The sequence below is a fragment of the Panthera pardus genome, unplaced genomic scaffold, assembly GCF_024362965.1.
Source record: "Panthera pardus isolate Hobbes unplaced genomic scaffold, ASM2436296v1 HiC_scaffold_22, whole genome shotgun sequence".
Lineage (NCBI taxonomy): Eukaryota > Metazoa > Chordata > Mammalia > Carnivora > Felidae > Panthera > Panthera pardus.
Genome location: NW_026526788.1, coordinates 20,551,199 through 20,577,345, shown reverse-complemented (window position 1 = coordinate 20,577,345; position 26,147 = coordinate 20,551,199). Strand labels below are relative to the sequence as shown.

Here is a 26,147-nt window from a genome sequence, read left to right as displayed (position 1 = left end):
TTTTAGTTTATTTTGTGAGAGAGCACACATGGGAGGGGTGGTAAGAGAGGGGAAGAGAGAGAATCCCAAGTAGGCTCTGCACTGTAAGCATAGAGTCCAATGTGGGGCTCAAACTCACAAAACATGAGAACATGAACTGAGTTGAAATCAAGAGTTAGACACTTAATCAACTGAGCCACCCAGGTGCCCAGCAATTGCATTTTTGAAGCCAGTTTTAATATTTGCTTTAATTTCTTGGATGAGGAGAACAACTGATGAATTTCAATTTCATCATCTAATTTACAACACAGCTAAACCACACAGAGTCTTTCTATTCCGTGTGTTAATTTTTCTTCTTTAATAAGAAAATTGACTACATGTTCCTTGATACAAATGCAACATTTGTTTTTGGTACCATTTGACCATCACTGAATAAGACATAAGATTTATTTCAATAGAAAACATGGCTACTAAAATTGAGCTAGACTGTTTTTAATAAAGAATGATTTATGGGAATACAGAACTAGAAAGGCACCACAAATCCTACTCCATTAATATTAAAACAGTCACTTGCTCAAGATATCAGTATAAAAAGGAATAAACATTAACAAATATACATTTAAGTATACTGGACTACATTTATAATTTCACAATTTTCAAGACAAACACAACAGTGATTCATAATCTCTAAAATGTTCCTATTAAAGAAGCATGGTTTAAAATGGGGTATGATTTTCAGATTTCCTTGCAAAAAATTCTTTTGGTTGTGGTAAGTATTAGCAGAACTCCATTTTGCTTTGGCCTTCATAGAGCTCTTCCCTGAATTTGTCAATTTTCTGACTATCCTCTATATCTGAATGTGGCCCACACCAGGATCTGATTTGGGGTATTTCTGAATAACAAAAGGTGTCTGAAGTCCATTTCATCCTAACCCATGTAACTGTTGTGAAGCTGGGGTCCAGGTCTGAGTGAAAGGGAGGAACTAGTAGGCAGTGCAGCCAAGAATGGGACCATATCCTAGATTCTGTGCCTTCTTTGGTCCAGCAAAAAGACGAACTTGCTGAGCATTTTAGCCCAGCAGTGGGTGGGGATGGGGTGCTTCTTTGATCATTAACTTCTGTAAGTTTTTTGATACAACTGAGGAAGAGTCACTCTTGTTTGTTTCCTTCTGGGTTTTCAGTGGTACAGGGATCACCTACTCTTTTCATGGTGTCTATTTATGGTTCCTCTTCCTGTTTTTGCTTCAAGAGTCACTTAGCATTTTTGTGACTTTATTTAACTCTGCTTGTGATAAGCAGGAGGAAGAAGACTCTGATGAAGACTGTCCACAGGGAAGCCAGCAACCTTCTCTGCCAGATCCAGCATCTCACCTGCCTATTGGCGACCACCTCACCTTCTCTAATGAGACGGAACCTATTAGGGTCCTGCTGTCAGATGAAAAAAAAGAAACCAAACAACCAGCCCTATCCATGTCCAATTTACATGAGGCCACTATGTGAGTGTGAATCTTAAATATGGAGTTTCTTTTTAACTCTTTATAGTCTGAGATACCTTACATGTGCCTACAAAATTCACAAGAGCTGTTAGATTCTCTAAAAAATGCAACCTACCAGAGAGCAGCCTAAAAGCATAATCTGGTTGTTCTCTTTATTGGAGAATTGAGAAGACAAAGCCATGAGGAACCAACACTCTCAATAAGGTCCTAAAGATGCCAAAAATGTTAATGTTCAATTTCCTCTAGTTGCATACCTTTTCAGCAGGTTCTGGCACCAGTCTAATTCTTAGCAGTGTGTGAAGCAGAGCTGGCTTTTGAAAATGCTAGACCAAAAGGAATTGGGGTCCCATGTGGTTCAACATTTGTCAGGGCCTTTAGATAAGATGGTTTCTCTAGCCTGGGAATCACCTTGGGTTTCAGTAAATGAGCTGCCCTTTTTCTCCTAATGGCCCTTCAGGAGCTATTTGTATTTTCATTAGTATTATCATTATTGTTATCATTACCATTATTTAGTAGTTGGCATTTCTCTTCATCATTTCACCTTCTTTGGTTTGTATGTTATAGGCCAGATTATGAGATTTCCTTTAACATGTATTACAGTGTGGTGAGTGTATACCTCAAGATAGGTATAGAACCCACCCACATATATGAGGTGAGACTAAGGACTAAGTTGTAAATTGGGATTTTAGTGTGTTTGTAGAATCAGTTGGTACCACAACTTTGGCTCAGAGAAGTAACCCATTTGGAAGCAGAAAATCCATCTTCCTTCCGCTCTTGTTTTCTTTCTTTTTTCTCTCCTCTCTTTCCTTTCCTTCATTTATTTGTTGGTTGTTTGGTTCTTAAGCAGCTTTTGAGGGGTGTTAGAATATTTTTTTAATGTCAATATATAATTTCAGGGCGTTCAGTCTCTGAAACCATGCACAAGTTCCCTAGATAAAAATTCCTGCTCTAAAAGTATATGCTTTGTCTTAGTAGAATGAAGTGAGTAGAATTTTCAGTGTAACTCTATCTTCACTTTGGGTCTAATTTCATTCCCAAGGTTTTTGCCATTTTCCCCATACTCTACATTAAGGATGGAACTTGTTTTAAACTCTCTTCCTCTTGTGCCTCTTAAGTCTAGTCTATCACCAAATACCAGTGAGTATTCTTTTAAAATGTCTCCTTTTCCCTCATCCATTCATATGGTCATTACCCTCATCACACTTCATTTTTTTTTTTAAGATTTTATTTTTAAGTAATCTCTACACCCAATGCGGGGCTTGAATTTACAACCCTGAGATCAAGAGTCACATGCTCTACTGACTGAGCTAGACAGGTGCCTCACCCTAACCACATTTTGTAATGGACTTAGTCACTCAGTCAGCTTGCCTTTTTTCTCCTCTCCTTTCTCCTTTTGTTCTTTCTCTTCTCCTATGACATTGTTTTCATTCTCTGCTTATGTGCTTCCCTATGATTAGGTTCTACATGTACTATATTTATTCAAAAGATACTTTTAGGCAGAACCCTTCTGTATCATAGTATGATTTGCTGAATAGATAAATCATTTTATGATGTCTCAATTATGCCAGAGTTTAGTAATGGCAAATCCATATTTTACTTGGTATAGGCCTGTACTTCTTGACCATCTCCGAGAAACTAGGGCTGACAAGAAGAGACTTCGGAAAGCCTTAAGAGAATTTGAAGAACAATTTTTTAAACAAACGGGAAGGTAAGTTGGGCAAAGATTTTTTTAAGCAAGTATTTCCTAGGGAACTATCATTAAGAATGAGCTGGAGTTTTTAGCAGGAACGTGAATTTATAAAAGATATAAATAATTTCAATAGTGACTGAGATCTAATGCAACATTCTAATAGTGCCATTATTAGGTATGTTTTATGGGAGGCTGTAGCCATCAAGTATGACATAAGCCTTTAAAAAAATAAAGATGAATTCCAAAAATTCCTAACTTTGCCTTATAAATCTCTTTATAATTATTGAATTTATCTAAAACTTTAAGAAATCTATTTGATTTTTTAACCCATATAATTTATTTGTTCTTGATTAGTTTCACAAATTATTCCCTACTTCATTAATTCTTCCTTTGCTTTAAATACATCTTTTAAACTTTAGGATCTATCCTTAATTATTTATTTTCAGGATTTGGTCAAAAGTTCATAGCTATTCTCTCCATCCTTTAAATAAATGTTTAGCTGTATCCTCTAGTTGTCTATTTTTGTCAACCCAAGTCTCCATATGCACTCCATCAGTTTCCTCTAAATTTGGCTATATTGTCAATGTATATATAACTTTTATATGTACTATATATATATATATATGTATTATATATGTGCATGCATATATATATATATATATATAAAATTATGAGATTAAGGATTATGTGTGTGTATGTATGTACATATATCATGAGATTAAGGATTATTGATCTATGTAAGAGAAAGAAGAAAAATCATTTGCCTATCCTCAGCCTGTTTCCATGGTTGTACGATGAAATGACTGGACTTCCTGGAATACTTTGGGAAGGTATAGTTGTCATGTGGGATGTCAGTATTAAAAATAATAAGGTGTAACTTTCCCAAAGTCACAAAGTTATTAAGGTGGCAGAGGTGGGAGTCAGTGATACACTGGCCCCTTGATATTCCTCTCCATGTACATATCTGCCTCTCGTGATTTCTTCCATTTCAGCAGACTGAGGGTTGACCTAATGGACAAGGGACTATTTTCTAAAACACCCTGAAAGAGGTCTACTCACCTCTTAGCAGTTTCTTCATTTCAGTCCTCCAGAGCTGTGTACTAGGACTTGACCTATTAAGTCAGAAACTTATTGTACTTAGCAAATACAGATGTAATTCACTTTGTTTTCTGCCTGGACTCCAAATTTACCTTTCTGCTGTTGTTAACTAATCTACTGAAAAATGTTATGTGGCTGTTAAATTTAGAATATAAAACATAATTTTTCATTTTCTTTTTTCATTTCCATTATTTTTCCTTTACAGAATTTCCATACAGCTTTTACATTTACATTTTTTTTTTACCTATATGAACCCAGGAGTCTAAAAAGTTTGAGAATCCCCCTCACCCACCAGTATGCTAATAGTCCTGCCTAATGGAGGACTACCACTAGAGAGTGGTACTTGTCATGCCTTCTGATATACAGAGAAGTTAGTGATGTTCTATGTATAGTACTCTACTGCACCTTTGAGTCCTAATCCCACTTCAGATATGCCTATATTTGACTGAAATTTTAGGCCCTCTTGTGGTAATATACTTAAACTAAATGCCAAAGTGGTAGTAGATTACAACTAAAATCAAAGGGTTAAATGGGTAGGAGATATGGATCTTAATCTTTTCTCCTAAAACATTTTATTAGGAAGTTCTAATCCTATCCATATGGTAAAATAACCATGCAAATGGAGTACTAAAAAGTTTAAGTTACTATAAATGTTCTTGGTAATATTTGCCAAGCAAGAAGATTAATCATATAGATATGACATTAATATTTTTGAGCCAGGAACTGTATTAAGCACATTAGCATGTTTTACATAACGGGAAAACTGCTTCAGGAAATACTTAGCAAAATTTTTCATTCTGGCCAATGCACTCTTCTTTATTAGCCAAAATGGAGTATGCAGGACCAGGGAAAAGTTACATGATGGATTACTAGTGTTTCCCTATAAATTAGACCATTTCTTCACTTATATATGTTTATACAAGTTAAGGTGGTATTAAATTCCTAGATAAAAGGTTGGTCCATAACACAGAATGGAGGCAAAGGAATTGTTAAATAACTTAGGCAATATTTAATAGAAACCCTGTCTTTAGGTTTGTGTACTCTTCTGAGTTCTGTACTAGAAATTCCAGGGCAATGTATAGTGATGTGTCACAAGTAGATAACTACATTCTTAGGAAATCTTTATACTTTCACTATTTTTTTTTTATTTGTGAGAGATATTTCTTTTATCAGTACTAGGAAAATAGAAGGGACAATAGGTAAAACATCAAGTGCTTGCGATTTACCTATATTCAGCCATACTAATATTAGTGTTTATTTTCAGTAGCAACTGTGGTACTGCATCTGTTTTCCACACCTTATATTTCAAAGTCATGAGTGAAAATGTTCTAAAAGCAATTGGTCATCTTATCAACCAAGGAGACAAGGGCCATCTAAGATCCTGAATCAATTACTGCCCTTTAGAAAACATATCCTGGCAACATGTTTTTGTGGGAAGGAATGGTTTTAACTCCAGATGTTACCCAAACATTCTTCAAAGTAAATGGCAAGAACACATAGTAGTTAGAACACAGATGTATAAACTGTGCTTAGATGTGTAGCCTTAGAATTAGTGTGCAAAGAGAACCACTGCAATTCAGACTCCCATAAATAAATTCAATCCATAAACATCTCCTTGATTCTACTACACATTGGCAGAGATAGGTATTATAATTTTAAAAACTTGGAAATATTTCGTATTTACAAGATAGCCAATGAGCTTTTTTACCCCTATAACAATAAATTTATACATTCTTTTAATTTATGTAGTTTTTTAGGTTGAATTTTGAACAATTCTGACTGTCAGGGCTGGACATTCTGCACAGGTATGGGGCTTTGGCATGAGTAACAGTAGAATAACTAAAGAATGCCTTGAGTTGTGGTTTTTGTTTTATTCCTCAGACCTTTTTACTTGCTCCATTGATATATGTCTGAGCATTGGATCATAAATCTGCAAAACACCTATGACATTCTCTATTATATAAAAATCCAATAACACATGAAAGAGGGAGAGTGTGAAGGTGGAAGGGAAGGTAAAAAAGACATGATGCGAAAGCCAAGTGGAAACATCCACCCTGTACTTTCTCATGTAAAAATTATAAAAGGATTTTTAATGACTTGATTTATTATGAGCTAATAGTCTTTCCTGTTTTGCAGAAGTCCACAAAAGGAAGATAGGATACCGATGGCAGATGAGTACTATGAATACAAGCACATAAAAGCCAAACTGAGACTATTAGAGGTCCTCATCAGCAAGCAAGATGTGGCCAAAACCATCTGAGGTTCAGGAAATATTTGTTTGTGCTCACTTTCAACCAGGATAAGGCCAAGTTTCTTTACCTCTGACATTCTTGCTAAGTAGTTTTGACATACTGAGAATCAAAGCACTTTAGTGGTAGTATTAGCTGTTTTTAAGAAGGGATGGCAAATGTAATTATAAATGAGGATGGAAGAGTTAAATGGGGGAAATATACTAACAATATAATTGGAAAAATTGCTCCATGCCAAGGAGAAAACACATGGTCGGTATAATTATTTCAAAAAACATCTTAATATTTTATCAAATCTAAATAATACTTGTTCAGTGGGCCACTTTTTAGGAAAAGTCTATTTTGTGTCCAAAACCTGCTTATGTTAAAGTGTGGAAAAGAGCATGATTTTTAAAAAATCAATAAGGAGGAAAAGAAACTTTTCTTTTTATGTAGGAAGCAATATGGCTAGTAAGAATTTAATATATTTAAAACTTCTAATAGATTTTTAAGTGATAAAAAAATCTACCTTGTCCCTTAAGTCTGCTAGGCTATCAGTAAAGCATACTAGAATGTGTCACTGCTAATTTTTTATTTCTATATAAAAATAGCAGATTTTACCTGTTATTTGAGATTTTACATTTCTGGTTACCAAAGTTCATTCTGATAGCATGTACTTTGTGAATTAACTTTGTCTATAATGACAGATGTTTATATTAAAGTAAACTATTGTATTAAAATTTAAAAATAGGTTATTTTGGGATAGATTCGTGGTCTGCAGTATATAATTCTAATGTGATCATAGTTATGATTGCTAATCTTTTTGTTTACTATAAGAGTATATAACTATTTTTCCATTGGGAATATGCATTTTTCTTAATGTTCCAAAGTCTGTACTTTGTATAGTCACAAAGCTTTCTCATGAGTTGTAGGTATTCTTCATCTTGCACAAAATTTGCAAATTTCTGACACCTTGGAAAAGAAAGCTAAATATTTTATTTGCTTCATCAACTTTAGTGCATATAGTTTTGTGTTATTTTGTACTAAAACATGCGTTTATTATTTTGCCTTTGTAAAAATAAGAGGTCAACATTTTCTCTCTTGTAACAACCATGTTTGTATTTCTGTTTTCTGTAATGTTTAAGCATGATGTTGAACAAATTCACATTTTCATATAGTTTGGGTGGGAAGAATATTGACTTTCAGAAGTAGAGTATTTCAGAGGCTTATTGTTTTCTCTGTATTTACCTGGTATTTTATAACTTTTATGAATCAGAATGATGTCCTTCACAAATTTGTTTAATTGAAGTCATCTACTTGTAACAGGACAGATACACAACTATTTGAAGTTTACAAACTACATCTTTGATAAGGGAAATGGTTTCATGACATGTATACAATTGCTATTAAAATGTAACTCTATATATTCTATATGATTGTAAATATTTTATACAACAATACAAATAAAATATTTTTCTATTATATTTATTATGTTGAAACACAATAGTTGTTTCCTGTTAGCTAATATAAATAACATAAATAACACTGTCAAACAACAAGTTGGAAGTGTTGACAATTCTAGGCTTCAAGATTTAACTCATGCTGCAATTACACCCTTTCATGCGGTTTGGAGTTATCCCAATATTTGTTCAGTAGATTAAAATGAATGCATATTTAAACACCATTTATAAGCTGTTATTTTGTATTTTGCTAAAGCATTTATATAATTGTCTTGTTATGTTTGGCATAAAGGAAAAATAAAAACATTGCAGCATCTAGGCAATAAAGTGTCAGAGGAGAACTTTCATCACTGAAAGTAATGGGAAGGTCAGGGAATAGGAAACACTAGAACGGCTCTGAATGAAATTTGAAAAATGGCACTTTGCTTTTGGTGATAGCGGCATGTGCATGCTTCAGTGGAAAACATCTGGTGATGAGAATGGACAACAGAGGATCAATGCTCCTAAGGGAAGAAAAGGGACTGAGTAAGAATAAGAAAAGTGGGCATTAACGTCCAACACTGATATTACAGGTTTTGCAGCTGGGATCTTTCTTTGCATTTGCAGTAGACAAACTCATGAGCTGATGACCAGTGATTTCTGCTACAGTGCCCAGAGAAAGATCCACAGGATCAGTGTAAATGACTTCTAAAATGACATCCTGGGCATGGTGGTAAACCAGCACCCCATCTTCTTCTGTGCAGGTCAAAAATTTATTATCCTTGGAATTTAGCTGAGGAAGGCGCTGCTTACAAAATTCATCTCCTGGTGATCCCACAGGGGCAATAACAAGAATCACATAATGATAAGCAGTGTACATACAGTAGAAGTCCCCAAAGTATAAGTTAGTATTGGGGTTAAAAAGTTTTTCTGCTGCAATCTCAAACCTGTATCTTCCGTAAGGTGAATCCTGGGGTGGCTTCCCAGTATTGAATTCAGTGCTGCAGCTGAAGAAGATGCCTTCTAATTTTCCACTGATAGGAGAGCCATGGCTACCACTGTTATCCTTGACAGATGGCTGCATAGCATTCCCATGATGTTCTCTGCAAGGGAAAAGAAATGATCATTTCTTGGTATAATAGTAGTAAAGCTATTAATTTATATGCAGATCTTATTGGTGGTTGGCCTAAAAGTCTGATCATCCTACTATCAGAGCAAGGAGAATCCATCTTTTGACCTACTTAACTTTTATGTACTTTAATGCTAGGATGTTCTTCTACAAACCTTGGAGGTCTTTCTATAATAAATTTCCTGGCCAGAAAAACTGAACTGGAATTAGAAATCTTACAACTGAAATCACATCCATTATATACCTACTGGGTTTTAGAAGTGGCTTTTTGAAGAGAAAACTAGACTAACAGTATTGGTTAGTTAAATATACTGAATGTTTCTTTAAAGTATGCCAGAAATTTAGTCCTGAGTACTGTCCATGTATATTGGCACAAAAGCGTTTTATTTTGTTTTTTAGGTTTTTTTCCCCCAGGGTACTGTTTGCTAATTAGGTCCTCTCTCTTGTGTTTTTCTTACAACAGAGCTGGTTATTCCTCCTTTACCATTCCCCCAGTTCTATTCTCCATCCTTCTTGCCTTCCACTGTGAGCTGGGACTCTATCATCCAGTTCCTCCTTGTTCCTTGGTCCCTTCCATTTCAGTTCTGCCAGTGGGGGCACCAGCATATCTGGGAGAGGAGGAAGTAAAACCTTGAGTGTGTCGTCTTCTACTTTCTCCATTCTTCAGAACCTTGTGGTTCTGGTGTGGCTGGATTCACCTGTACCACATGTCTCTATTTCTCCTATCAGGTGTACTCTATTCCCCTTCTCAAGAATAGTAAAACTTTTCAATTCTTGATAGTTCTTGTTTGCTTTAGCATTCCTTATTGTTGCCTTCACCCTGCCTATACCTTTGTGAATGGCGCTTTTGTCAAATTTTCTCCAGAACTCTTACTAAATGTCCCTTCTCTTTCTTGTTGGGCCCTTAACCAGCAAGACTTGGGATGAAAATTACAACCTACTATGCAGGCATGAGAAGGTTCCCAGTCAGCATTCTTCTTCTTTTTTTTTTTTTTTTGTTCTTTTTGCTTTCTATTTTTTTTTTTAAATGTAATTTGTTGTCCAGTTGGCTAACATACAGTGTATACAGTGTGCTCTTGGTTTTGGGGGCAGATTCCTATGATTCATCGCTTACATACAACACCCAGTGCTCATCTCAACAAGGGCCCTCCTCAATGCCCATCGCCCATTTTCCCCTCTCCTCCATCCCCCTCCCCATGAACCCTTAGTTTGTTCTCTGTATTTAAGAGTCTCTTATGGTTTGCCTCCCTCCCTCTCTGTTTGTAACTATTTTTCCCCTTCCCTTCCCCCATGGTCTTTAGTTAAGTTTCTCAAGTTCCACATATGAGTGAAAACATATGATATCTGTCTTTCTCTGACTTCACTTTGAATAATAGCCTCCAATTCCATCCATGTTGCTGCAAATGGCAAGATTTCATTCTTTCTCATTGCCAAGTAGTATTCCATTGTATATATAAACCACATCTTCTTTATCTATTCATCAGTTGATGGACATTTAGGTTCTGTCCATAATTTGGCTATTGTTGAAAGCACTGCTGTAAACATTGGGGTTACATGTGTCCCTATGAATCATCACTCCTGTATCCTTTGGATAAATTCCTAGTAGTGCTATTGCTGAGTTGTAGGGTAGCCTTTGGGTCAGTGAGGTGTGCTCAAGATCTCCCCTAACTATAGTACAGCAATGAGTCTCAAAGGCTGCTACCAAGGAAGCTTATTAAAAATGAGATTCAAAGTAAGACCAAGAAACTGTCACATATTAGAAGACACTAGAAAAATAAATGATGTACGATATTCCAATTGAACCCCATATTTTTATTCTTACTGTTCTTCCTTTCCTCCTGATGTTCCAAAAATTCCTTCTATTATCATTTTCTTCCTTTTTCAAAAACTTAAAAAAACTACAATGGTCCAAAATCTTTGGAGTGCAACAAGAAGTTCTAAGGAAAGTTTATAGCAATACAGGCTTATCTCAAGAATCAAGAAAAAAATCTGACACAATCTTACTTTACAACCAAAATGAGCTAGAAAAAGGAGAACAAACAAAAATCAAACCGAGCAAATAGGATTACAGTAGGAATAAATGATATAGAAACTAAAAAAACAGGAGGACCTGGGGAAGATGGCAGCGTAGGAGGACTCTGGGCTCACCGCATCCTGCTGATCACTTAGATTCCACCTATACCTGCCTAAATAACCCAGAAAACCACCAGAAGACTAGCAGAACAGAGTCTCTGGAGCCAAGTGCAGACGAGAGGCCCACGGAAGAGGGTAGGAAGGGCAGAGAGGCGGTGTGCTACATGGACTGGCGAAGGGAGCCGGGGCGGAGTGGCAGCCTGCCGGCCAAGCAGAGACCCCGCGTCTGGCTTGCAAAAGCAGAGGGGCCGGAGGGAGTGTGTTCAGACAGCAAGCGGGACTTAACATCTGGAAGGTTATTAAGTTAACAGCTCTGCTCGGAGAGCGGGAAGGCTGGAGGACAACAGGAGGGAGAGTTGCTGAGCCCCAGGATGACAGAGCTCAGTTTGGCGGGGAACAAAGGCGCTGGCCAGTGCCATGCCCCTCGCCCATACCCCAGCCAAAATCCCAAAGGGAACCAGTTCCTGCCAGGGAACTTGCTTGTACCGTGCAAACACCCAACACTGTGCTTCTGCAGAGCCACACCTCCTGCAGCGGGTCTGACTCCCTCCCACTGCCACAGGGCCCCTCCTGAAGCGGATCACCTAAGAAGTGAGCTGAGACTGCCCCTCCCACCCCCGTGCACCTTGCCTATCCACCTCAGCTAATATGCCAGATCCCCAGCACCACAAGCCTGGCAGTGTGCAAGTAGCCCAGACTGGCCACGCCACACCACAGTGAATGGAGAGGGGAACAGAAGGTACACACCAGTCTGACTGTGGCCCCAACGGTGGGCTGGGGGCAGACATCAGGCCTGACTGCGGCCCCACCCACCAACGCGAGTTATTCAAGACAGAACAGGGGAAGTGCCTTGCAGTTCCGCACCACTCCAGGGGCTATCCAAAATGACCAAACAGAAGAATTCCCCTCAAAAGAATTTCCAGGAAATAACAACAGCTAACGAACTGATCAAAAAGGATTTAAACAAAATAAACAGAAAGTGAATTTAGAATAATAGTCATAAAATTAATCGCTGGGCTTGAAAATAGTATAGAGGACAGCAGACAATCTCTTGCTACAGAGATCAAGGGACTAAGGAATAGTCAGGAGGAGCTAAAAAATGCGATAAACGGGTTGCAAAATAAAATGGAAATAACCACGGCTCGGATTGAAGAGGCAAGGAGAGAATAGGTGAACTAGAAGATACAATTATGGAAAAAGAGGAAGCTGAGAAAAAGAGATAAAAAAATCCAGGAGTATGAGGAGAAAATTAGAGAACTAAGTGATGCACTAAAGAGAAATAATATACACATAATTGGTATTCCAGAGGAGGAAGAGAGAGGGAAAGGTGCTGAAGGTGTACTTGAAGAAATCATAGCTGAGAACTTCCCTGATCTGGGGAAGGAAAAAGGCATTGAAATCCAAGAGGCACAGAGAACTCCCTTCAGACGTAACTTGAATCGATCTTCTGCATGACATATCATAGTGAAACTGGCAAAATACAAGGATAAAGAGAAAATTCTGAAAGCAGCAAGGGATAAACATGGTCTAACATATAAAGGGAGACCTATAAGACTCGTGACCCATCTCTCTTCTGAAACTTGGCAGGCCAGAAAGGAATGGCAGGAGATCTTCAATGTGATGAACAGAAAAAATATGCAGCCGAGAATCCTTTATCCAGCAAGTCTGTCATTTAGAATAGAAGGAGAGATAAAGGTCTTCCCAAACAAACAAAAACTGAAGGAATCCGTCACCACTAAACCAGCCCTACAAGAGATCCTAAGGGGGATCCTGTGAGACAAAGTACCAGGGACATCGCTACAAACATAAAACATACAGACATCACAATGACTCTAAACCCATATCTTTCTATAATAACACTGAATGTGAATGGACTAAATGCGCCAACCAAAAGACATAGGGTATCAGAATGGGTAAAAAAACAAGACTCATCTATTTGCTGTCTACAAGAGACTCATTTTAGATCTGAGGACACCTTTAGATTGAGAGTGAGGGGATGGAGAACTATTTATCATGCCACTGGAAGTCAAAAGAAAGCTGGAGTAGCCATACTTATATCAGACAAACTAGACTTTCAATTAAAGGCTGTAACAAGAGATGAAGAAGGGCATTATATAATAATTACAGGGTCTATCCATCTAACAATTATAAATGTCTATGCGCCGATTATGGGAGCCCCCAAATATATAAAACAATTACTCACAAACATAAGCAACCTTATTGATAAGAATGTGGTAATTGCAGGGACTTTAACACCCCACTTACAGAAATGGATAGATCATATAGACACACGGTCAATAAAGAAACAAGGGCCCTGAATGATACATTGGATCAGATGGACTGGACAGATATATTTAGAACTCTGCATCCCAAAGCAACACAATATACTTTCTTCTCGAGTGCACATGGAACATTCTCCAAGATAGATCACATACTGGGTCATAAAACAGCGCTTCATAAGTATACAAGAATTGAAATCATACCATGCACACTTTCAGACCACAATGCTATGAAGCTTGAAATCAACCACAGGAAAAAGTCTGGAAAACCTCCAAAAGCATGGAGGTTAAAGAACACCCTACTAACAAATGAGTGGGTCAACCAGGCAATTAGAGAAGAAATTAACAAATATATGGAAACAAACGAAAATGAAAATACAACAATCCAAACGCTTTGGGATACAGCAAAGGCAGTCCTGAGAGGAAAATACATTGCAATCCAGGCCTATCTCAAACACAAGAAAAATCCCAAATACAAAATCTAACAGCACACCTAAAGGAAATAGAAGCAGAACATCAAAGACAGCTTAAACCCAGCAGAAGAAGAGAAATAATAAAGATCAGAGCAGAAATAAACAATATAGAATATAAAAAAACTGTAGAGCAGATCAACGAAACCAAGAGTTGGTTTTTTGAAAAAATAAACAAAATTGATAAACCTCTAGCCAGGCTTCTCAAAAAGAAAAGGGAGATGACCCAAATAGATAAAATCATGAATGAAAATGGAATTATTACAACCAATCCCTCAGAGATACAAGCAATTATCAGGGAATACTATGAAAAATTGTATGCCAACAAACTGGACAACCTGGAAGAAATGGACAACTTCCTAAGTACCCACACACTTCCTAAATCAGGAAGAAGTAGAAAGCTTGAACAGACCCATAACCAGCGAAGAAATTGAATCGGTTATCAAAAATCTCCCAACAAATAAGAGTCCAGGACCAGATGGCTTCCCAGGGGAGTTCTACCAGACGTTTAAAGCAGAGATAATACCTATCCTTCTCAAGCTATTCCAAAAAATAAAAAGGGAAGGAAAACTTCCAGACTCATTCTATGAAGCCAGTATTACTTTGATTCCTAAACCAGACAGAGACCCAGTAAAAAAAAGAGAACTACAGGCCAATATCCCCGATGAATATGGATGTAAAAATTCTCAATAAGATACTAGCAAATCGAATTCAACAGCATATAAAAAGAATTATTCACCATGATCAAATGGGCTTCCTTCCTGTGATGCAGGGCTGGTTCAACATTCGCAAATCAATCAACGTGATAGATCACATTAATAAAAGAAAAGATAAGAACCATACGATCCTGTCAATCGATTCAGAGAAGGGATTTGACAAAAGTCAGCACCTTTCTGAATAAAAACCCTCGAGAAAGTTGGGATTGAAGGAACATACTTAAACATCATAAAAGCCATTTTTGAAAAGCCCACAGCTAATAAATATCATCCTCAATGGGGAAAAACTGAGAGCTTTTTCCCTGAGATCGGGAACACGACAGGGATGTCCACTCTCACTGCTATTGTTTAACATAATGTTGGAAGTGCTAGCATCAGCAATCAGACAACAAAAGGAAATCAAAGGCATCCAAATTGGCAAAGATGAAGTCAAGCTTTCGCTTTTTGCAGATGACATGATATTATACATGGAAAATCCGATAGACTCCACCAAAAGTCTGCTAGAACTGATACATGAATTCAGCAAAGTTGCAGGATACAAAACCAATGTACAGAAATCAGTTGCATTCTTATACACTAACAATGAAGGAACAGAAAGACAAATAAAGAAACTGATCCCGTTCACAATTGCACCAAGAAGCATAAAATACCTAGGAATAAATCTAACCAAAGATGTAAAAGATCTGTATGCTGAAAACTATAGAAAGCTTATGAAGGTAATTGAAGAAGATATGAAGAAATGGAAAAACATTCCATGCTCATGGATTGGAAGAATAAATATTGTCAAAATGTCCATACTACCCAAAGCTATCTACACACTCAATGCAATCCCAATCAAAATTGCACCAGCATTCTTCTTGAAACTAGAACAAGCAATTCTAAAATTCATGTGGAACCACAAAAGGCCCCAAATAGCCAAGGTAATTTTGAAGAAGACCAAAGCAGGAGGCATCACAATCCCAGACTTTAGCCTCTACTACAAAGCTGTCATCATCAAGACAGCATGGTATTGGCACAAAAACAGACACATAGACCAATGGAATAGAATAGAAACCCCAGAACTAGACCCACAAACGTATGGCCAAGTAATCTTTGACAAAGCAGGAAAGAACATCCAATGGAAAAAAGACAGTCTCTTTAACAAATGGTACTGAGAGAACTGGACAGCAACATGCAGAAGGTTGCAACTAGACCACTTTCTCACACCATTCACAAAAATAAACTCAAAATGGATAAAGGACCTGAATGTGAGACAGGAAACCAACAAAACACTAGAGGAGAAAGCAGGAAAAGACCTCTCTGACCTCAGTCGTAGCAATTTCTTACTTGACACATCCCCAAAGGCAAGGAATTAAAAGCAAAAATGAACTACTGAGACCTTATGAAGATAAAAAGCTTCTGCACAGCAAACAACCAACAAAACTAAAAGGCAACCAACGGAATGGGAAATGACATTTGCAAATGACATATCGGACAAAGGGCTAGTATCCAAAATCTATAAAGAGCTCACCAAACTTCACACCTGAAAAACAAATAACTCAGTGAAGAAATGGGCAGAAAACATGAATAGACACTTGTCTAAAGAAGACATCCGGATGGCCAACAGGCACATGAAAAGATGCTCAATGTCGTTCCTCATCAGGGAATTACAAATCAAAACCACACTCAGATATCACCTCATGCCAGTCAGAGTGGCCAAAATGAACAAATCAGGAGACTATAGATGCTGGCGAGGATGTGGAGAAATGGGAATCCTCTTGCACTGTTGGTGGGAATGCAAACTGGTGCAGCCACTCTGGAAAACAGTGTGGAGGTTCCTCAAAAAATTAAAAATAGACCTACCCTATGACCCAGCATTGGTACTGCTAGGAATTTACCCAAGGCACACAGGAGTGCTGATGCATAGGGGCACTTGTACCCCAATGTTTATAGCAGCACTCTCAACAATAGCCAAATTATGGAAAGAGCCTAAATGTCCATCAACTGATGAATGGATAAAGAAACTGTGGTTTATATACACAATGGAGTACTACGTGGCAATGAGAAAAAATGAAATATGGCCTTTTGTAGCAACGTGGATGGAACTGGAGAGTGTGATGCTAAGTGAAATAAGTCATACAGAGAAAGACAGATACCACATGTTTTCACTGTTATATGGATCCTGAGACACTTAACAGAAACCCATGGGTGACGGGAAGGAAAAAAAAAAAAAAAAAAGAGGTTAGAGTGGGAGAGAGCCAAAGCATAAAAAACTCTTAAAAAGTGAGAACAAACTGAGGGTTGATGGGGGGTGGGAGGGTGGGGAGGGAGTGTGATGGGTATTGAGGAGGACACCTTTTGAGATGAGCACTGGGTGTTGTATGGAAACCAATTTGACAATAAATTTCATATATTGAAAAAAAAAGAAACTAAAAAAACACAATAGAACATATCAACGAAACCAGAAGGTGGTTCTTTGAGAAGATTAACAAGATAAACCTCTAGCAATACTCATTAAAAAAAGAGAGGATCCAAACACACAAAATTATTAATGAAAGAGGAGAAATAACAACCAACACCACAGAAATACAAACAACTGTAAAAGATCTTATATGCCAACAAACTGGACAACTTAGAAGAAATGGATAAATTCCTAGAAACATATAACCTACAAAAGCTAAAGCAAGAAGAAATAGAAAATTTGAACAGACCTATTACCAACAATGAAGTCAAAATGATAATCAAAAAAACTTTCAAAAAACAAATGTCCAGGACCAGACAACTTCAGAGACAAGTTCTACCAAACATTTGAAGAAGAGTTAATACCCATTCTTCTCAAACTACTCCAAAAAATACAAGAGGAAGGAAAACTTGCAAATTCATTCTACAAGGCTAGTATCACCCTGATACCAAAATCAGATAAAGACATCACAAAAAAAGAAAACTACAGGGCAACATCTCTATGGAATATAGAGACAAAAATCCTCAACAAAATATCAGCAAATCAAATCCAACAATAGATTTTAAAAAGTTCATGCCACAGTCAGGTTGGATTTATTCCCAGGATACAAGGGTTTAATATTCATGCAAAAATCAACATGATATGTCACATCAATAAGAGAAAAGATAAGAACCATCTGATCATTTCAATAGATGCAGAAAAAGCATTTGACAATAACAACATCCTTTAATGATAAAAACCCTCAACAAAGTGGGTTTAGAGAGAACACACTGCCACATAATAAATGAAAAGCCCACATTTATATAAAAAACCCACAGAGAATATCAAACCCAAGTTTTCCCCCTAAGGTCCGGAATAAGACAAGGATGTCCATTCTCACCACTTTTATTCAACATAGAACTGGAAGTCAGTCTTAGCTACAGCAATCAAACAACATAATATCCAAATTGGTAAGGAAGAAGTAAACTCTTACTATATGCAGATTACATGATACTATATATGGAAACCCTAAATGAGGCACCTGGATGGATCAGTCGGTTAAGTGTCCAACTCCTGGTTTCGGCTCAGGTCATGATCTCACGGTTCATGGGTTTGAGCCCCACATCAGGCTCTGCACTGTCAGTGTCTGCACTGGCAGTGCACTGACAGTGTAGAGCCTACTTGGGATTTTCTCTCTCTCGCCCTCTCTCTCTGCTCTTCCTGTGTGCTCTCTCTCTCTCTCTCTCAAAAAATAAATAAATAAACAAAAAAAATCCTAAAAACTCCACCAAAAACCTACTAGAACTGATACATGAATTCAGTAAAGTCACAGGATACAAAATCAATGTACAGAAATCCATTGCATTTCTACACACTAATAATGAAACAGAAGAAGGAGAAATTAAGAAAACAATCCCATATACAATTTCACCAAAAGCAATAAAATATCTAGGAATAAACTTAGCCAAAGATGTGAAAGACTTGTACTTTAAAAACTATAAAACAATGATGAAAAAAATTCAAGATGACACAAAGAAATGGAAAGACATTCCATGCTTATGGGTTAGAAGAACAATTGTTGAAATGTCTATACTACCCAAAGCAATCTACAAATTTAATGCAATCCCTATCAAAATACCAACAGCACTTTTTGTAAAACTAGAACAAACAATTCTAAAATTTGTATAGAACTACAAAAGACCTCAAATAGCCAAAGGAGTCTTGGAAAACAAAGCTGGAGCTATCATAATTCCAGATTTAAAGTTGTATTAGAAAGTAGTAATAATGAAAACATTTTGGTACTGGAACAAAAAGAGATGCATAGATCAATGGAACAGAATAGAAACCCCAGAAGTAAACCCACAAGTACATAGATTAATCTTATCTTTGACAAAAGAGGGAACACTATCCAATGGGGAAAAGTCTCTACAACAAATGGTGCTGGGAAACTACATGCAAAACAATAAAACTGGACCACTTTATTACACTATACACAAAAATAAACTCAAAATAAAGACCTAACTGTGAGACCACAAATCATGAAAATTCTAAAAGAGAGCACAGGCAGTAATTTCTCTGACATTGGCCATAGAAACATTTTTCTAGATATGTCTCCTGAGGCAGAGGAAATAAAAGCAAAAATAAACTATTGGGACTACATAAAAATAAAAAGCTTCTGAACAGTGAAGGAAACAATCAACAAAATGAAAAGACAACCTATGGAATTGGAGAAGATATTTGCAAGTGACATATCCAATAAAGGGTTAGTATCCAAATATATAAAGAACTTATATAACTCAACACCAAAAACCCAAACAATCCAGTTAAAAATAGGCAAAAGAACAGACATTTCTCTAAAGAAGGCATCCAGTTGGTCAACAGACACATGAAAACACGTTCAACATCACTCATCATCAGGAAAATGCAACTCAAAACTACAATAAGATATTACTTCACACCTGTCAGAATGGCTAAAATCAATAACATAAGAAACAAATGTCGGCAAGGATATGGAGAAAAAGGAACCCTCTTACACTATTGGTGGGAATGCAAATTAGTATAGCCAATGTAGAAAACAGTATGGAGATTCCTCAAAAAGTTAAAAATAGAACTACCTTATGATTCCAGAATTTCACTACTGGGTATTTACCCAAATACAAAAATCCTAATTCAAAGGGATACAAGCACCCCTATGTTTACTGCAGCATTATTTATAATAGCCAAGTATGGAAGCAGCTTCAAGTGTCTGTTGACTGATGAATGGATCAAAAAGATGGTGTATGCAATGAAATATTACTTAGCAAAAAAAGGATGAAATCTTTCTATGTGCAACATGAGTAAAACTAGAGAGTATAAATATAAAGCTAAATGATATAAGTCAATCAGAGAAAGACAAATAACATATGATTTCATACATGTGATAGTTAAGAAACAAAACAAACGAGCAAAGTACAAAAGAGAGAGACAAACCAAGAAACAGACTCGTAACTATAGAGAACAACTGATGGTTACCAGAGGCCAGGTCGGTGGGAGGATGGGAGATACAGGGGATGGGATTAAAGAGTATACTTATCATGATGAATAAAAAAATAAAATAAAAAATAAAATAAAATAAATATATAAATTAATAAAATAAAATAAAACTAAAAACAAAATAAAATACTAAACTTCTTTTAGTCATTCTTTTAAGGGTAGATATGCTGGTGAGAAATTCCCCTTAATTTTCCTTCATCTGAGAATGTCTTGATTCCCCTTTATTCTTGAATGGTATTTTCACTAAATATAGGGTTCTGGGTTGACAGTCCTCTTTCAGAACTTAGAGATATTGTGTCACTTCTTTCTGGTCTACATGGTTTCCAATGATGATGTTATTCAAATTGTTTTTCCTCTATAGATGAGGTATCTTTTTTGTCTCTGGTCAACTTAGAGGATTTGTTTTATCTTCAATTTTCAAGAGTTTATAAAGTGTCTTGGAACAGATTTATTTTGGTTTATCCTATTTGGGATTTACTTAGCTTTTTTAATCTTTAGGTTTCTGTCCTTTGCCAAATTTGGAAACATATCGACTATTTTTTTCTCTGCGTATTTTCTTAGCTCCACCCTCTTCCTTCTTTCTTTTCGACTCTAATGACATCAGTATTAGATATTAGATACTATAGTCCTACATGTCTGTGAAGCTATGCTCTTTTTTTTTTTTTCAATCAATTTTCTCTTAATTCAGTTTGGATAATTTCTATTGTTCTATCTTCAAGCTTATGGATTCTTTCCTTTGTCCTCTTCATTTTGTTATGGAGTCTATCCACTAAGTTTTTACTTACAGGTTTTTTTTTTTCAGTTCTACAATATCCATTTAGTTCTTTATATCTTCTAGTTCTTTGTTGTTTCTATTTGTTTTAAGTACATTTGCCATTCCTTATTGAAAATTTTTTATGTTGGCTTTTTGAAAATCCTTGTCAGATAATGCTAAAATCTGTGTTATCTTGTCATTGATGTCTGTTGATCAGCTTTTCTCATTCAAGTTAAGATTTTCCTGATTCTTGGGACCATCAGTGGATTTCAATTTTATCTTGGACTTCGGGAGGATTAGGTTATAACGCTGGGTCTTATTTAAATCTAGTTATTTCAGCAGGCCTCTTTTGGCTATGTATCAGAAGAAGAAGTGGACGAGTGTCACTTCATTGCTGTTAGGAGAGAAACGTCTAGGATTCCCAGTCAACCTCAATGATACACAGAAGGAGATGACTACTGGGCAGACTAAGAGTAGAGGCTTTCACGAGGCTTCTGCTAATACAATCTACCTGGGAGAGGGAGAAGTTGTCTCAGTACTGCTCTGTACATGGCCTTCACTGATATGCAGAGGCAAACCTTATTCCTGGGCTGCAGTGAAAAGTCCTGGTTTCTGGTAGGACTTCTGTGATACCACCCTAGTAGGGAGGGTGAGAGGTACCACATTGCCACTGGTCGGGGCGGGGGGGGGGGGGTATAAGTCCCAGTTTCCCATTCAACTTTCTCTGACATCACTCCAGTAGGGGATGGAAGAGGAGGGAGGGTGTTTCCTTACAGGTGGGAGAAGGTGGAAGTATCACTACTTGGCTTTGGCTGGTGAGAATGGAAAAACAGTTATCCCCCATGGTGTTTGACTGAAGTAGGGCAATTACTGTCTAAAAGCTTTGTGTATTCAAATCTATTTCTTTCCTAGTCATTTGGGTTAATAAAGGAGACTTTCTGAATTTTGTTTGATAGTTTTTGTTTTTATTTTTTTTTGTTTTGTTTTTTGGTTTATGCCCATCAGCATTTTGGGGTTTCTGGCTTCTTTAGCACTCGGTCTGGAATATAAGAGCTAAAAAGAAAACTAAGGGAACTCATCACTGTGTTGTCCCTTGAGTCCCTTGGTCCCTAACTGGTTTATCTTCTCTCCACTTTTCAGTCTTCTTCCACCTTTCAGATTCTTATGTTTCTTTTACATACAAAGTCCAGAGTTTTTAGTCATACTTAGCAGGAAAAATAGGGAGAAGGGTGTCCACTCCATTTTGTCCTGGCGCAAAATTCTTACCCTTGTTACATTCTCACTAACAGAAACTAAATATCAATATGGTATGTGTCCAACATGAATCTATAAACTCAATTAATGAAAAAAATAGCATCAGAAATATAGAGTTAAGAACTTGGACTAGGAGAAATGTATTAGTGACAGGCATCAATTTTGGGCATATAAAATCTAGCACCTAAAAGCACTGGGAATCCCTACATCTATCTACATATGAGGCTACCTAATGAACTTGAAAGAGTAAGAGAGAAAGTGGTATTTTGATCTGAGGTAAGGGAAAGCAAGATTCACTTAGGAATTTACTTCTAGAGAAAGAGATCAAAATGAGCTCAATCCATGAGTCAGAATTTACTTAATGCTTTTTCATCATTTATAATGACTTGGAAATCATTTAGTCAGATAAGTAAATGGTTCATTTCTATTCAAGCACTGTGATTAACAAGATGACATTTTAAATGATTTGTGATAAAGGAAATGGGTCCTGATTAGAGTTCATTACCTAAAAAGAAAATCAAGGTTCATTGAAGCTAATGTCTACTATTTTTTCAATAAAGTGTTTTAAGAAAGCAATGTTGAACAACTGTACCCAATGCCTTGGGAAGTATATTTATTTATATATACTGCATCAGGATATAATTTACATGGATTTTAAAACTGTCATGGAAACTCCAAAAAGGGAAAATTCCTTGTTAGTAAATAAATCTTTTGTACCAGTAGGTTGGAATCAATTATACAACATATACAATGACTTTTTCCAGGTTGTCTTTATCATTTTTTTTTTCCTTTTTGGAAGAATTTTTGCAAACAGGTGGTGTAAATTTTAGTATCTAAGGACCTGAAAACAGGCTAGTTTTCACCCAAAGGGCAGAGAAAATCAAGGAAATACTGACCTCCAGTGGCCACCTACAATAGACATTGGCAATATTCTAAGAATTTAAACAGTACCAAAGATATATTATATTGATGTATTTCTTATTAGAGAAAATAGCAATAGTAGATCATTTTTGTTTTCAGATTTTATGCTTAAAGAAAACCTTTCTTGTTGAATACATATGGTCATTCCCATTCACAATTGACAGGTACAATAATTTGTGTTATATTTGTGTTTGTACTCTCTAAATTAGGTAAATGGCATCCACCATGAATTATATACACTCAAGGGTAAATAATTTACCAGCTAAAAGAATTATGAACTAAACTCTGTGTTTATAAGATATTCAAGTATTAGGCAGGAATGGTTTTCAGCATCAAAAAAACCATGTTACTCCAAAGTATTTCATTTGATGAAATCAGATGCCTAAATTTACCTCTCTCTCTGATTCCCTTTGAATTTTTCCACAGCTTGGAGCAGATTTAAATCTAAAATCATGATTTTGATTTAAGAAAACTATAAAAGTATGAGCTAATAAATAACAACAAAACTTCCTAACTTTTTTTCATATACAATCCCTAACAACTTAAAGTTTAAAGTGAGACCAAGGCTTTTAAAATGATACATTATAGAGATTATTATGTAAAAGGTTTAGAACCTACATAGCATTTATCATTTTAAAAGTCTTAGTCTTATTTTAAAACCTACATCTCTCTATTTAGTGTCCTGAAAATTTCTTCTACAAATACAAAAGGATTGTTAAGTATTAAAACTCCCTCTAGTATGGATTTCTTTTGAATTTCCAGAAACCGCTTCCCAAGGTAAATATAGGCTATCTTCAAAATACTACTTGAACACCAGACTTCAAAAGTAAACACAGCAGACTGTCCTCATGAATAATTAATTCAAGATAATGGCTGAGAGATCTCCACTTAGAAGCCTGAAAATCCCGCGAGATTCACCATATTTAATGAATGTTACCTTTCAGCCCTTCATTTCCAATATCCTAAAGCTATCTACAAGAAGAGAATATTTAGGTGAGTTGATATATATTTAGAGGAGTTTGTACATGAAAGGTCAACAGTCTAAGCCCTTGAGCTTTAAGACCTTCTACTTAAATTGACAAGAATTGATATTACAAATGATTACAGAAATGAATGTAAGTACAGTGAAAAAAATCCCACAATCTGAACTTTTCTACTCAATTATTCTGGAAAATAAAAGAGTATAATTAATCATTTTGAAAGGAAACTAAAATTAGTATTTCACAGAACTAGACTCAAGGGAAACCTGAGCCTAGAACTTGGAATGGCACTTAGTCAAGAAAATCACTATATATGTATATATATATGTGTGTGTGTGTGTATATATATATATATATATATATATATATATTTCTATTCTTACCGAATATAGTCAAAATATTCTTTGTGTTGGTTACGATAAAAAACAGAAAATTTAAGCATCCGTCCTGCAATCACTTCAGCCTTCTCCAACAGCTGTGTTAGATGAACTTTTGAATAGTCTGAAAATAACAACAAAAAATTCTCTTACTAAAAATATATTACCAAAGGTGTCAACTACATGTTTAATAAATTGGAGATTATTAAAATCAACTTTAGGAGATTTATCTTAAATAGGAAATTGCACTGAAAAAAAAACATTCATTGTCTTTCTGTGGGACATTTTTCTTTCTACAAAAATGTATTTGTTTTATTTTGTTTTCTGGATACCCATGCATTTGTTTAACTCTCTGAAATTAAAGATCCTGAAGCAAAAACATTAAGTAAGGAATGCAGACTCTGCACAACCCAAGTAATGTCAATTGGCACCATACTAGGTACTAAATTTTCTTTAATCAACTGAAAAGTCCAATATAAGAAGTTTCTCACCTGCAATAAGTAGCAAATAAATTTAAAGGAGTAGCAATAATAATGTTCATTTAATTTACTCTTTAAATCTATGAGGTTAGCAAGGTAGATTATATATGACCATTTATTGACTGCAGAAATTGAGGCTTATCACAGTTTGATTCACCAAATGTTCATATATCTAGTAATTTAGACTAGTCTTCTGGCTTCTAGTTGGTGGTTTGCAGGTACACAGGACTCTTGAAAATCTAAAGCTTCTCTCCAAGTAATTTGATCTTTTCATCAACTTTTTGTTTTGAAAATTGGGGACTGTTATCAAACTCCTCTACCAGAATCTAAGCAAAAATTTTGTCTATAACGATTATAAGACTTTCCAAATGAAAGCAACCTAGTTGAACTGTTCATGGCAGCACAGTTTGTTTACTGACTGCTTTACTGGCTGACAAACATTTTAGATTAGAACATATGACGTAGAAGGCACCATGCAAATTAAATGATCAGGTTACAAGATCAAAAGGAATATTCTTCCTCTCAAAGAACTCCGTCTAAATTTATACATAAATATATAAACAAGTGTGACTTATTATGAGGTAAGCACAAGGTTTTATCTCTGACATAGACTAGACTAGAAGTAGATTAGTTGGTAGCATTCTATTTTGTTTTACTTCAATATTTTGCACTGTGCTTAGCACACAGTATGTACTCAATAAATGCTGAATGGATTAGCTATCCAGATTAAAAGACAATTTATACAAAAAGCTTCCTCAAAATTTACAGAGTCAAGGTTATTGATAAAGTTTAGGTAAAAGTCTCTGAATTATTTTGATAAAACTGAAACAATGAGCTTTAAACAGCTTAAGTTCCCTTTAAATTTTACTCATAGAAATTAAAAATGCAAAATAATTTGTAGAAAACTATCGTGGCACATTTAAAAGCTGGCATTTTATTATTCACCCATAACCTCCTTAGAAGAGTTATGAGATGTAGTTAAGTAAAAGAGCAACAGGGAGACCACTCTAAATGAAAGTAAGAAGACATAGGTTTTCCTTAATACACATAGAAATAAAACATGTACTCATAATGTTAAGTAGATTATAAAAGGGTGAATTATGATAGAGTGAATGTGTATGCATCTATAGACAGATAGGTATTTCTGAACTGGAAATGCCAAAAGTCTTCCTTAAGCTAAAGAAGAAACATTTCACACTTTTCCCTAATGTCAAATGGGGATTTTAGCAGGTACATTATAGCTCTTTTTATTGGACAAATACTATAATTTTGTT

The 26,147-nt window shown here is 35.9% G+C and overlaps 2 protein-coding genes across 7 annotated transcripts in view; one reads left to right on the top strand and one right to left on the bottom strand.

The window, feature by feature from the left end:
• The window catches only part of FAM13C (family with sequence similarity 13 member C), a 173,868-nt gene extending 165,694 nt beyond the window's left edge, over positions 1–8,174 (top strand). For 2 of the 3 annotated variants that reach the window (XM_019436081.2, XM_019436078.2), the window contains 3 exons: positions 1,275–1,474; positions 3,081–3,182; positions 6,399–8,174. In XM_019436081.2, the coding sequence (XP_019291626.1) occupies positions 1,275–1,474; positions 3,081–3,182; positions 6,399–6,522 (426 nt within the window). In that variant the 3' untranslated portion in view covers positions 6,523–8,174. The remainder of the gene's footprint in view (positions 1–1,274; positions 1,475–3,080; positions 3,183–6,398) is intronic. The other variant, XM_019436080.2, reaches the window with a different exon arrangement.
• A 210-nt stretch (positions 8,175–8,384) lies between these two features.
• The window catches only part of PHYHIPL (phytanoyl-CoA 2-hydroxylase interacting protein like), a 93,225-nt gene continuing 75,462 nt past the window's right edge, over positions 8,385–26,147 (bottom strand). For all 4 annotated transcript variants that reach the window (XM_019436082.2, XM_019436084.2, XM_053910296.1 and 1 more), the window contains exons 4-5: positions 24,401–24,518; positions 8,385–9,032 (exon numbers count right to left, since the gene is read on the bottom strand). In XM_019436082.2, the coding sequence (XP_019291627.1) occupies positions 8,498–9,032; positions 24,401–24,518 (653 nt within the window). In that variant the 3' untranslated portion in view covers positions 8,385–8,497. The remainder of the gene's footprint in view (positions 9,033–24,400; positions 24,519–26,147) is intronic.